The 12,718-nt window shown below is 47.3% G+C and overlaps 1 protein-coding gene across 1 annotated transcript in view; it reads left to right on the top strand.

Annotated features, from left to right (window-relative positions):
* CDK5RAP2 (CDK5 regulatory subunit associated protein 2) overlaps window positions 1-12,718 on the top strand; it is a 165,023-nt gene that overhangs the window by 92,998 nt on the left and 59,307 nt on the right. Inside the window, exons 19-20 of the mRNA XM_090274639.1 lie at window positions 4,054-4,149; window positions 6,029-6,216. Of these exons, the coding sequence (XP_090130765.1) occupies window positions 4,054-4,149; window positions 6,029-6,216 (284 nt within the window). The remainder of the gene's footprint in view (window positions 1-4,053; window positions 4,150-6,028; window positions 6,217-12,718) is intronic.

Raw genomic sequence — 12,718 nt, 5'->3', positions numbered from 1 at the left:
AGGAGGTGTTGTTAGGGGCGAGGGCGGGGGGGGGGGGGTGGCAGGGAGGGGCGGTCACTGGCCCCGGGGAGTGGGCATGGTCCTCTTTGGTGAGAAGGGAGGCAGGGACGTGCTGGGCATGCTTGTCCAAAGCAAATATATTTTGTGATTTTAAAATTCAGTATTTTTTCTCTGATATTTAAGTAACCCACAGCATTACCTAATACTTGGAAAAACGAGAAAAGAAATTACCCCTGCTCTCTCACAGCTAGCTCTCATTTTGGAATGTTGCTCTGTCTGTGTATGTGGACACATGTATGCCCGCAGCACATATATACAGTTTTGTTTTTGTTTGTTCCGGTGGCTGTTATGTTATAGCATCTTATGCGATCTTAGGGATGTACTGGAATTTCGCTAACTCCTCGCTGTTGTTGACCGTGGAGGTCGTTTGCAGTGCTTCACCACGTTACATTTCCTCACTCAGTGTCTTTGGACCCAGATTTTTCTCTGGGTTTAGGATTTTTTTCCCTCAGATTATTTCCAGATATGTAGTTACTAGGTCAAAAGTACAAATAGATATAGGTATAAAATAGGCATATCATTTATTTTTATATACGTTCCTCCTACATCTTCTAATTTGACAAAAGGGTATGTAGCAGGAGGCCTTGATAAACAGTTTGTCAGGTTTATCTTCAAAATGGCTGCTGCGGTGTGGATCCCTCCAGCTGGGGTGTGGATCCCTCCAGCTGGGGTGTGGATCCCTCCAGCTGCAGTGTGGATCCCTCCAGCTTGGGTGTGGATCCCTCCCTACAGCTGCGGTGTGGATCCCTCCAGCTTGGGTGTGGATCCCTCCCTACAGCTGCGGTGTGGATCCCTCCAGCTGGGGTGTGGATCCCTCCAGCTGCGGTGTGGATCCCTCCAGCTGGGGTGTGGGTCCCTCCAGCTGTGGTGTGGATCCCTCCAGCTTGGGTGTGAATCCCTCCCTCCAGCTGGGGTGTGGATCCGTCCAGCTGCGGTGTAGATCCCTCCAGCTGGGGTGTGGATCTGTCCAGCTGCGGTGTGGATCCCTCCAGCTGCGGTGTGGATCCCTCCAGCTGCGGTGTGGATCCCTCCAGCTGGGGTGTGGGTCCCTCCAGCTGTGGTGTGGATCCCTCCAGCTGTGGTGTGGATCCCTCCAGCTGGGGTGTGGATCCCTCTTGCTGCGGTGTGGATCCCTCCAGCTGCTGCCCGCTGCTCTCTCCCTGTGTGTGAGCCCTTGACCTCCAAACCAGCCAGAAAACAAAAGACCAAGAACGGGCATTCGTTTGTTTTAAAGGGCACTTAAAATCTCTCATGAGGTTGCCTGTTATTTCCTTATATTTATTTATTGGTTATTAATTTATGTGTTTTACAAAAGTGTGTTGAGAATTGACACATAGGAGTGACTAGACCAGGCTATAGTCAGGGACGTCTCTCCACCTAGATTCTGCTATTAACACTTTCCATCATCACTGCATCTTATCTTTTTGATACGTTTTAATATACAAACATCAGTACACTTCTCCGTAAATACAAAACATGCTTATCTTTAACTTGAATATGTTTTATAGTTATTTTTTCTTTTAAGGTTAAATGTCCACAGAATGAAATGAAGAGATTTTAAGCCCACATTTGCTAAGTTTTACAAATTTATGTACCTGTGTAACCCAAATCCTTATCAAGATCATATATGTCCCTTCTTGTCAATTCCCACCTTCACCCCCGGCTACTTTTCTAATTTTATTCTACCAGGGATCAGTTTTGCCTGTATTGGACCTTTATGTAAATGGAATCATAAAGGATGTTTTCTTTTGTGTAGTACTTTTTCGCTCAGCTTGCTTCTGAGGTTTATCCATGTTGTTACTTGAATCAACAGTTTATTCTTTTTATTGCTCAGTGGTATTCAAGTGTATGAATATATTAAGTTTGTGTATTCATTCTGCTCTTGATAGATGTTTGGATTGTTTCCAGTTTTGGGATATTATGATAAAAGCTAATATGAGTATTTATATATAAACCTTTATGTCGTCGGCAGCCGTCCGTCTCGAGAGACGATGGTGTAGCTTCTTAAGAGTCTATCTGCACCGCTGAGAATGGCTGTGCAGTCCAACTCGGGAGTGACACGGTATCTGTCTCCTCCCGTGTTGAATCGACATCTTGCGATGTCGCTGGAGTGTCCTCTCCAGTGAAGCTGAAGCTACAGAGCCTGGGCAGGGTGATATGGAGGGTCTGCTGTTGCCCATGCAGCAGACCCCCCCTCTCTTCGCAGCTGAAGGATCCAAGGGAAAGACGGAGTCAATACAGCTTGGCTTCAGGTGCACCGCAGGAGTTGCCGGTGTTGACTACAACGTCAAACCGCCTTAGGGACTCCGGCTCCGGATTTTCTGTCGGGGTTTACTCCCCTAGCCTTTCCCCTGAAGAGGTATGCCGCAAGGCAGCGGAGGTTTTTTGGAGTCAGAGTTTTCCTTCTCTGATGTGCCCTGACTGGAAGATCGAACCAGCGACACTTAGCTCGCAGGCTGACGCTCAATCCACTGAGCCAAACCAGCCAGGGGGGAAACCTTTATGTGGACATATGTTTCCAATACTCTTGATGAATACCTAGGAATGGAATTCTTGGGTCATAGGGTTATTAGTTTTATATAAAAAAAAAATTCCAGTATTTTTTCCCTAGTGGTTTATCATTTTATGCTCTCATTAACAAGTTTAATAGTTCTGGTTGATGTATATCCCTGAGAAAGTGTTAATAATGAAGGAAGAAGCCAGTAGCAAGGGAGGGTTCCTCACCTATGTTTAGAAACTTTTATGCCTTAATAAGTATACTTATGCATGTTTAGTCTGTTTATTGCTTGATAGTTAGTATAGTAAGATCTGATTTGTGATCATCAGTTCTGTTTGATCCTCATTGCAGATTTGTATATGGTTAGATTGACTATGTTCTGACCCTGGGAAATTTTCTATAAAATGACTTTTCTGATGTCAGTTTGCTGTGTTTTGCTTTTCTTCTTCCAAAACAAGGGCTTCCTCTAAAAGGAAGATCAGAAAAATTTAAGTTGGGCTGGGAGAATCATGGGGGTAACTGACCAAATGTGGGAATTCGTAGACTAAAACTGTGGCGACAGAACCCTAGACCTCTCATATCTACCGCATGCCCAGCAAGTGACCCAGCGCTTAGTTTTTACACTTTGGTAAGACAGGGTTTGGTATAATTTTTGAAACAGCTTTGACAGATTCCCTTCCTGGGTGTGGCCACGTTTCCTCCTGCTTTAATTTGATTAATCCAGGTGTCCCATGCCTGGAATTTTCCTCTTCCCGAGAGCTGAGATTTGGCCCTCTCGAGAACTTTGCAGTGTCCGCTCTACAGAATGCAGAACCCCTGGGACTTAACACTTCTTTAAAGCATTAGGGGTTTGGGCACTTCTTATAAATAACTGTCCTTCATTTTCAAAAGCATGAAGTTATCATCAGGGAGGCCTGACACTCTTTATTAGCACTGAGGACTTTTTGTCCGCAGAATGACAGTGTTGCTGGGACTGTCCGCTGCAGAAGCGTGACAGTCCAAAAAGAGGTTGATAACCTGTGCTGAATAGGAGGAGCGGTACATAAATCAGGCCTACCACAAATTTCATGTACTGCTTTCTTGCTTTCTGGTATTTTCAATTCCATCAATAGCTATTTTTCAAAATCTCGTTACTTTTATATAATCTGAAAGTGAATTTAGCAACGGCAGGAATGTCAGCAGCACAACAGACGGAGTATTCAATTCACAGCGGCTCAGGGAAGGCCCAGCAAGGCAGGGGAAATGGCCCGAGTTATTTCTTGGGAGTCTGTCCTGAAATGATGCCTGACCCTGGGCAGCTGTGTGTGATCTGCCAGAACTAGCAGCTCTAACTTCAGTTAATTTTATTTCATGGCTTTGCCATTTGTTTCTGCCTCTTTTTTGGTTTGTTTTTTTGTTTTGCGTTATTTTAAAAAGTCATCGCTGACTTATTCATACATATTCATGCTGCATCTTTTTTTGGGTTGCATTTTCACACCATTCCATGCACCATGTAGCTTCCAGCCAGCAAGGAGGACGAGGACACAGTCAGAATTGGCGAGGATGACGAGAATAATCCCCTGAGTGACCAGCATTCGGAGCAGAGCACCAAGGTAGGGACGTGGCAGTTAACTCCTCGCTCCGTCGGCCCCTCTCTGTGCCCAAGCCCGTCTTCTTGTCCGGGGCGAGTCCAAGGGCTTTTCTGTTCATTCCGCCTGGATCGAGCCCCTGCTGTGTGCGCGTGGAGAGCAATGAGACCAGGTCTCTTCCTTCTCACAGTTAACAGGCTGGGTGGGAGAGCCAGTCGTGAAACAGCAAACGAGCATACTTGCAAATAAAAACAGGGCTTTAACAGGAGAGTAACAGGCATTGGACACAGGCCTGGACAGATCTTTAGAGACTTAACCTGACCCATTTATTATGCGTTGGAGACTGAGGCCGATGAGGGGAAGGTTTATCCAAGGGACAGAGTAAGTCAGTGACATCTATTGAGACAAGAGCCCTTTCTGGACTGCTGTGAACCCACAGATCATTTGGTTACAGTGTAAGGAGCCACCGATAGAACCAGAATCCCCTTCTCAGGGGCTCTCTGCAGTCTCTTGACCTGGAACCCAGTTTAGTGTCATCTGGGCACTGATGAGAACTTGACTCTGTCCACATAGACTGTTCCTCCAGTTACATTGGTACTGAACACTTGGCGCAAACACTGTCCGAGTTTGAAAAGGACCCTAAAGATGGGGATGAGGTGGGAGACAGGGGGCTGCAGATGTAACATTTGTGGCCTTCGAGGTTTTCAAGTTCATGGAGTCACGAATGGGAGGTCATTAAAATGTAGATCCTTACGCAGATAAAATGGAGAGAGGAAAGCAATGAAAAGTGAGGGCTTTGCAGTGAGATCTGACTTTGAGTCTTGGTCACACTCCCCGTGACCTTGGTTCACCTTTGCTTAACCCCCAAGCCTGAGTTTCCCCATCAATGAAGATAATAATACTTTTTGTAAGAATTGTGGTGATGTTTTAACAGAAAGGCATGTACTAAGTGCTTAGTAAATGATAGCAATTTCTATTTTTATTATATTCTAGACTTTTTCTTCTTGGGAGGTTGCTTATTTAGATGGATTTAATAACTAGATTGGTGGCAAATAAGACCCTATAAATAACAGCTCATTTGTGTAGGTCTTGTCTTCCATTTAAAATCTTAATCATTTTACAAGTGTGGAGAGAGGGGGTGCTGGCTAGTGCATATATCACCAGCAGTAATGAAGTCAGGGGAGTTATTTATAGATCGGTAGAAGAAATTTACAGCTTTGGCAAGGAGGGGCAAGAATGCTAATTGCAGCACCTCAAGACACGCTCAGCACAGGCTTTAACTAGACGCATACTTGGCACCGCTCCTCTGGGACCCTCAGTGACCTAAGAAGTTGGATCTGTAAACAACATCTCCATGGGAATTAGGAACTCTCCACTTCCCTAATGAGACAAATCAAAGTTACATTAATTAGGATGTGTCTGTAAAGAGCCGGTTGGCTTTCTGTTATATAACAGGGAGGATCCATTGCGAACGCCTCTATAAATGCCAGAAGCACTGTTAATGGCATGGGCTCTGTGCCCTTCTTAGGAACAACTTTCCAGGCCATGGTGGGTGGGGGGGACGCACATGCCACAGTGGGTAAGACCCTGCGCCACACACTTAGGTGAGTCCATCATCTCACTTCGTTCTCATAGTCACCTCGGGAGGTGGCATCACTGTCCCCATTTTACAGAGGAGGAAACTGATGTCAACATGTTTGCGCTCTCGCCAGAGCATCTCCCTGCTGTAAAGAGAGTGTGTGTGGCCCTGCGTGCCTGGGTCCCCCTCTTCCCCCTCCCCCTTTCATTTTCTCCCTGGCGTCCTTGTGCTCACTCACTCTGTCTCCATCCTCTCTCTCCTCCACATGCCCCCTTCCCCTCCTCCAGAGTCCGTTATTTGACCACATACTTTGATGATTTGCAGATTATTGAGGACTCCTCCAAAGTGGGCTGCAAAAATGGATATTTAAGGCGCATGGATTCCAATATTTTAGACTATGATGGAGCCCACAGACCTGGCTGCCCTGGAGACCAGAGTCTAGAGGACAGCGAGCTCATGAACCTGCTTACCCCTTTCTTCAACGAGAAGGCCACATCATTACTGGAATCCAGGTAGACGTGGGGCTCAGGCATTGCTTTGTCTCTGTAGTTTGAGGGGAGAACAAACTCATTTTGCTAAATGGGCGGAGATGTTGCTGCCGTGTAATTTACCTGTGAGAGCTCCTGAGAAGGCTTGGGAGGAAACTCACCAGTCATGCAGTTAAGTCATTAGGCTGCATGCTAGTGGCTGTGAGGGGACTTCAGCGAAGCCTCGTGCAGGCCCATTATAAAGAGGAGAAAGCAAGCTTTCCTTTAGAATTATTCCTGCGAGCCCCAGGAAGGGCTGTCTGGGTGTCAGCAAGAGGAATCAGCCCAATGAAATGTCTTCCGGTTCTACAACATCTTAAAAACGGCCACAGTAGCTGTGGCTGCTGTCCTGTGCTGAGCTTGGACTAAAATTCCCTTCTCATTATATCTGCTGGGAGTCATTCTTACATGAGGAAATACTACAGGGTGTTTTTCTTAAAACAAAAATGGAGAAACATGTGGGACATTTGTGTTTAAAATTAATCCTTCAGGAGCTAGTATTCTCCCTTTTACATTCTTTCTGGTCTGTCAACAGCTGTTTGGGCTTTGGGGCCAGAAAGGGCTGCACCTTCATCGCTCAGTGCCTCAGCTTCTCTGACCACTCCCTGGGCTCGCTGCAGGGATAAGACAGAGTCCTGTGGTTGGAAAATGGCTGGCATGAGGAGTGTGTTCAACAAGTGTTTCTGTTCTCCCAGTATAGACAGGGAAGCGGAGCGGTGACCATTGCCCGTGACTCTTGGCAGGAGCCAGGGACCCTGCTGTTTCTATATCATTGGTGCACTAAGCCTCATAGGTAGTTCTTTAGGGAAAAAAAAGCATTAAAGCGTTCTTTTTTTGTGAGCTAATGCAAGCTAACCCTTCCCCAGCCCTGACCTCTAACATTTTTCTAGCACACGAGTCCTCTTGGGGGACACACCCAAGGTGACCATCGTCAGTTCTTGAGAAATGGAGGCTTTCCTCAACGTCCGAGTCCCAAATATTACATCAGAGCTAAGAGGTGCACCTCCCCCACCTCCTGCCCTTCTGAGGACCACCTAGAATGTAGTTGGGTGATGTGAGCTGGGGAAAGTTAAGTGGGCGTCGTGGGAGTGGGGTGGGTTGGGGGATGAGTGCTCCGTTCTTGTAGACAGGAGCTTCTCGGTCCCAGCTGATTGTTGTCCTGCAAACACATGGGCTCAGCGTTTCCAGTCTTTCAGTAGAAGCCCCTAAATCTCTTGATTTTTAAAAAAATCGAGACCTAGTTACATTTTTAAAGAAAGCACTTCATGGGCCAGCACCCTGCAGGCAGGCTTATGACCTGTGTAATTTAGTTACCTGTTTTCTGTAGGTTCTAGAGGTCTCCAAGCCATCGCTGGCCAGTTCTAGTATTAGAAAAGGCTTTCCTACATGGGCCCAAACCTGCTGCCCTAAGCTCATAGCTGTCGTTCGGATGCACATTGAGCTCCACGACAGAGGAGACCCGGCGCTCAGGGCTCTTGTGAGCCCCCTCTGGTACGCATACTCTGTGCTGGGGCCCAGGCTGGCACCTTTAGTAAAACGCCTGATCACATTTTACCCTCACACCCACCTTGCATGCTGCCGGTGATCTCCCTTTTACAGTGTGGGAGCTGACATTTGGGGACTTGACATTTCCTTAGCTAGTCCATGGTAGTGCCATCGGAGACTTTTCTGGAGGAATCTTTTAAAAAGACTCCTTGGTGCCCTGGCCAGGTATTTTAGTGGTTAGAGCATCGTCCCGCTATGCCAAGGTTGGGGGTCTGATCCCTGGTCAGGGCACACACAAGAATCAACCAGCGGCTGCATCAATAAGTGGAACAACAAATCAGCATTTCTCTCTCTTTCTAAAAAGTCAGTAAATTTTAAAAATTAAATAAAATAAATAAAAAGACTCCTTGGGATAACCAGGATTCTGATTGGTCACAGAAACACCATCTCCTGTCTGGGAATACCCTTCAGAAGGTAGGTGGTTTTGGGGCACTAGAAAAAACAGTTCTGGAGTCAGACATGTGCCCTGGTCCAGCTGTGTAACTTAGACCTGTGACATACAGCCCCATCTTGGTTTCCTCATCTGTGAGGTTGGGGTGATGATGCTTATTTACCCCATAGGTATCTTTTGAGGATTCAGTGAAGTGATGGGTATAGAATACAGATCCAGGTTAGCATTAAGTGGGGTTTTGGTGATATTACTGCTTAAACTGTGCCCTGCCATTTACTCCTCCCCTTTCCCACTGCCCTCAGGTAAGAGTCGTACCATGTGCCGGACACAGTGGCCAGCCTGCGATCTGTGCCTCTGTGGTCATTGCTGCGCCGCGTCTGATGACCCCAGTGCAGAGCCTTCCCTTCAGCTTTTGAGCTCCTCCACCTTCTAGCCTTCCATCCTAGGGCCGAAGGGGCTGGCAGAAGGGCTGGGCCCCAGAGAGCTCTGATTCAGCTTACCCATGTGCTAGGGAGAAACAAGGAAGCAACTTGCCCAGTAGTTACCTTAACCCAATTAGTTGTCTTGCACTTGACCAGCTGGAGCAATTTATTCGTTGGAGACGGAGTGAAAGGATCAGGGCAGGCCCGCCTGGCGGCCCCCTCCTCTCTGGTGGTGCCCCTGTGTTATGCTTCCAATTCGTCTTGGCCCTGTTCCCTAGAGGACATGGTTTAGGATTTTATCACCTAAATGTTTTGGTCTTTGTAGCCTAAAATTAGGTGTGAAATTTGATATCTCAAAGGGGAGTCCTTGGGGGTTTTTTTTTTTAAGTTAATACAGTCTTGAGCTCTGAGTAATAGAAGTGGGGAAGCTAACTCCTAGAAAATCCGAGTCTGCTCTGCTGGGCATGGTTGAGGGACAGGTAAGGTACCACCAGAGAGAGGCGCTGGGGGGACTGGGCGTGTGTAGGCTGCGGGGGAGCAGAACTGGCAAGTGCGTAAAGGTACCGTCCATGGTGAAGAGGGACCACATCTGTGGGTTCTCCCCTTCTCTTCCCCTCCCAAACCGAAGTCTGCCTCTAACACTGCTCTTCATCGACATACTTTTCATCATCCCCATTGCTTCCTGTCTGTCCCTACCCCACCAGATTGCTCCGGCATCACTGCAGGGTCTCCGCTAGCCTTGCGCAGCCTCCCTTGCCCCTTCCAGTCCGTGTTCTACGCCACTTCCAGAGCAGTTACTTCTCTACTTCAGACCTTCAGAGACTCTCCACTTTCCTTGCTATCAAAATTGTTAGCATGGCCTGCTAGGCCGTGTGTGACCTGGCAGCCCTGTCTTTCAGCTCGCATCTGCACTGTTCTTGCTTTCTGTGCTTCTTCCAGTCCCCGAAATAAGCTGACGGCCTTATTTCAGAGCTGTTGCATGTTCAGGGAATGAACACTCTCTCCCCAGGGCGTAGATGATCCCTGTTCATCTGTTGCATCCAATGCTTTCTTAAGACCTTGACCTGGCCAGCATCTCATGTTACATGACAGATCAGATTATCATCATTAATTTCAAAATGAACATTCAACATTGCCCAGCAAAAGACTTTCTCAGCTTCTCTTCTCCCCTCCCTGACTGATGATCCGCCTTATACTTGATTGAAAAAAACAAACAACTGAACTCAAGCTATTTCTCCTTTCCTACCTTGCTGCCGGCTTATTTGCCTCTGTACCCACAAACTCTGACTTCCCTGCTGTTGGAATGGAAGAAATAAATATCCTCCTATCCAAGACCAACCCGCCCTCTGGCATTTACAAGTTCCTATCCTCTTGCATCATTAGTAACTGAATCAACCTATTAGCATAAGACGTGCATTTATACCAACCATTTGGGAGAAGTTCCTCCTGTACCATCTCTACCCCAGTTTCACTCCAGCTACTGCCCCATTTCTTTATTCCCCTTAAAGGCAAGATTTCTTGGAAGGACTGTTCGTATTCACTGGATCCACTTTCTTTCCTTCCATCCTCTCTTTATCTCATTCCTAGGGCTTTCATACCCTTAGCTTCACTATCAAGGTCAGTGACCGTCTCCAAGCTGAGAAGTTCAGTGGCTAGTGCCATCCTTCCAGCAGCAGCAGCAGCGGCAGCGGCAGCGGCTGGCCACTCTCTGTGGCCTTCTGTGTCCCACCCTCCCCCCTGCTTGCTTCTGCCTCACTGGCCTCTCCTTCTCAGTGTCCTTTACTGCGTTTTGAATGTTGGATTGTCCCAGAGCTGTGTCCTTAGCCCGTGTCTCTGTATCTTCCCTCTCCCATGGCCTTTTATATGCTTGGGGACTTTGAAATTTATCCCCTAGCCCAGACCTTCTCCAGATCATAGTCAGCTGTCTGCCTGCCATCTCCACCTGGATGTCTAATAGACACGTCACCATCAGTCCATCCAAAGCCCAACTCCCTGTACTTACCTTTCTCATATCAGTTAACAGCGCTGCTGTCTGTCTCACCGATGCAGCCAAAAGTCTGGTTTCCACAGTCCCCATATCCATCAGCAAGCCCCATGGATGCCACGTTCAATGTGCATCCCTAATTCAGCCCCTTCACGCCGCTCCTACTAGTCCTGCCTGGACTCCCACAGCACAGCCTCCTCTACAGTCCTTTCTCCACAGAGTGGCCAGAGCGATCTTTTTAAAAATTAGATCAGATTATGTCTCTTCCGTGCTTAAGACCCTGCAGTGGATTTCCATTGCCCTTCGAGTGAGATCAGAGCTTCCTGGCCTGGCCTCTGCTTGTTTCTCCGTCTCTGTCACCTGCCCGTCTTGTTCACTATGCCCCAGCCGCACGGCCTTCTTTCTGTCCCACAGACATCCGAGCTTGTTCCCATCTCAGCGCCTTGGCTGTAGCCATTCTCTCTGGCTGGGTGGGGGCGAGGCTGGCGCTGTCTCGGCTGGATGTCAGCTCTGCGGAGAGGCCTTTCCTGACCACTCTGTCTGGCAGAATCTCAGCTTCTACGCACGGCCTCCGGACTCCCTCCCTTCCTTTCTTCCCTCCTCCCTCCGCTCCTTCACAGTGCTTACCATCGCTGACAGTTCGTGAATGTCTGTCTGTCTTTGTGCCCGCTCCTTAATGACGTGTAAGCTCTCTGGTCTTCGCGGTGCTGTGTCACAGCCTTACATGCAAATGGGAGGTGCTCAACAAGTACCTGGATGTGCAGACAATTAAGAACTCAACCTTCTAGCAGAAGATACATTTAGAAAACTGGGAAGCGTGCCGTGCTTCTTTGGAGTCAGAAAGGCCTTGTCTGTACTTTGCTTGGGGTTCTTGAATCTTTAAGAGCCCGTTTCTTTGTCTGTAAAGTGGACTTAATGTTAGTCCCCATCTTACAGTCTTATTCTGAGGGCTGAATGTATTTGGTGTATTTAAAGGATCTGACCCCTGTAAGTGCTTCATAAATGTCAGCTCCTTACCCCTTATACCTTCTGTGTGAGAGGCTGCTCAGAGGGGTCCATAAACAGTGTTTGGGCCTCTGACAAGACCCTTGGACTGAACCGTTAAAAAGGTCCCGATTACAGCGACAGCTTAATGAATCTGCTGTTCACATTTCTAGCAAAGGAATACTTGAAATGTTTTATTTAATAGCACATCACTTGTGTATATTATAATGGCCTCTTTCACCACCTTTTACTACCCATTTGTAAGTCTCTTTCCTGGGTTTTATTGTGTGTTGTTCGGTTGTGAGTAATGGTCCTCCTCTGGCTAGCCGAACAGCAATTGTCATTATTTTTAATCTATATTAAGGGAAGGAGAGGACAGGAAAATTTAGTTGAACATGCTTAAAATACCAGAAATATTTCTAAAAGTCTGGGTTTACCAAATTTTAAGATGGTTTGTGTAGTCTAGATGATTTCACATTAGAAGTAAAAAATGCACCATGCATCTTAATTTTTAGTTTTTACTCTTATTTTAGTGTGCCGTAGCTATTTCATTTGAATTGAATCGACTGCCCAGAGCTAGATGATCGGCGTCCAGATATGAGTAAGACCTGCGAGGGCTCCTGTCACTTCTAGGGGTGGCGCTGACACCAAGTGAGGGCAGCTCAGGCTGTGCCAGACGCGTGGGTAGTTGTGGTCTGACTGTCCCGCAGGCTTTTTGCAATAAGGCAGAAGAAACAGCAGAGAGAACCAAACAAGGCCTGACACCAAGGAGGGCCTCTCTGTCCCCTCCTGTCACCTGACTGCCACTGCCTCATCCTCTCCCGCTGTCCTTGCCCCCTGCCACTTCCTTTTCTCAAAAGTTTCCTTCTCAATTTTATAACCTCTTCTTTTTTATGAATTTCTTTTTATCTTATATTTTTTAGATGATTTAAACATGCTTATTTAAAAATCTTCAGGTTGCTTTATTTCTGTTCTCTTGAGTGTGAAGTCTCACTTGTTGGTGTGTCACCTGCCTTTCGTAGTGGGTTTTGTGGGCACGTTTGCCTGTGGGAACCGCCCCACTCAGCCCCCTGCCCTTCCTCCTCCCTGTGTGGTGCCTTTGCCGCAGCCTGACTTCCCAGGGCTTACGAAATTCGCGTGGTTCTTCTTCTGTCACGGGAG

Source organism: Furipterus horrens, unplaced genomic scaffold (assembly GCF_987537825.1).
Source record: "Furipterus horrens unplaced genomic scaffold, mFurHor1.1.pri manual_scaffold_4, whole genome shotgun sequence".
Lineage (NCBI taxonomy): Eukaryota > Metazoa > Chordata > Mammalia > Chiroptera > Furipteridae > Furipterus > Furipterus horrens.
This window is presented reverse-complemented; position numbering and strand designations above follow the sequence as displayed.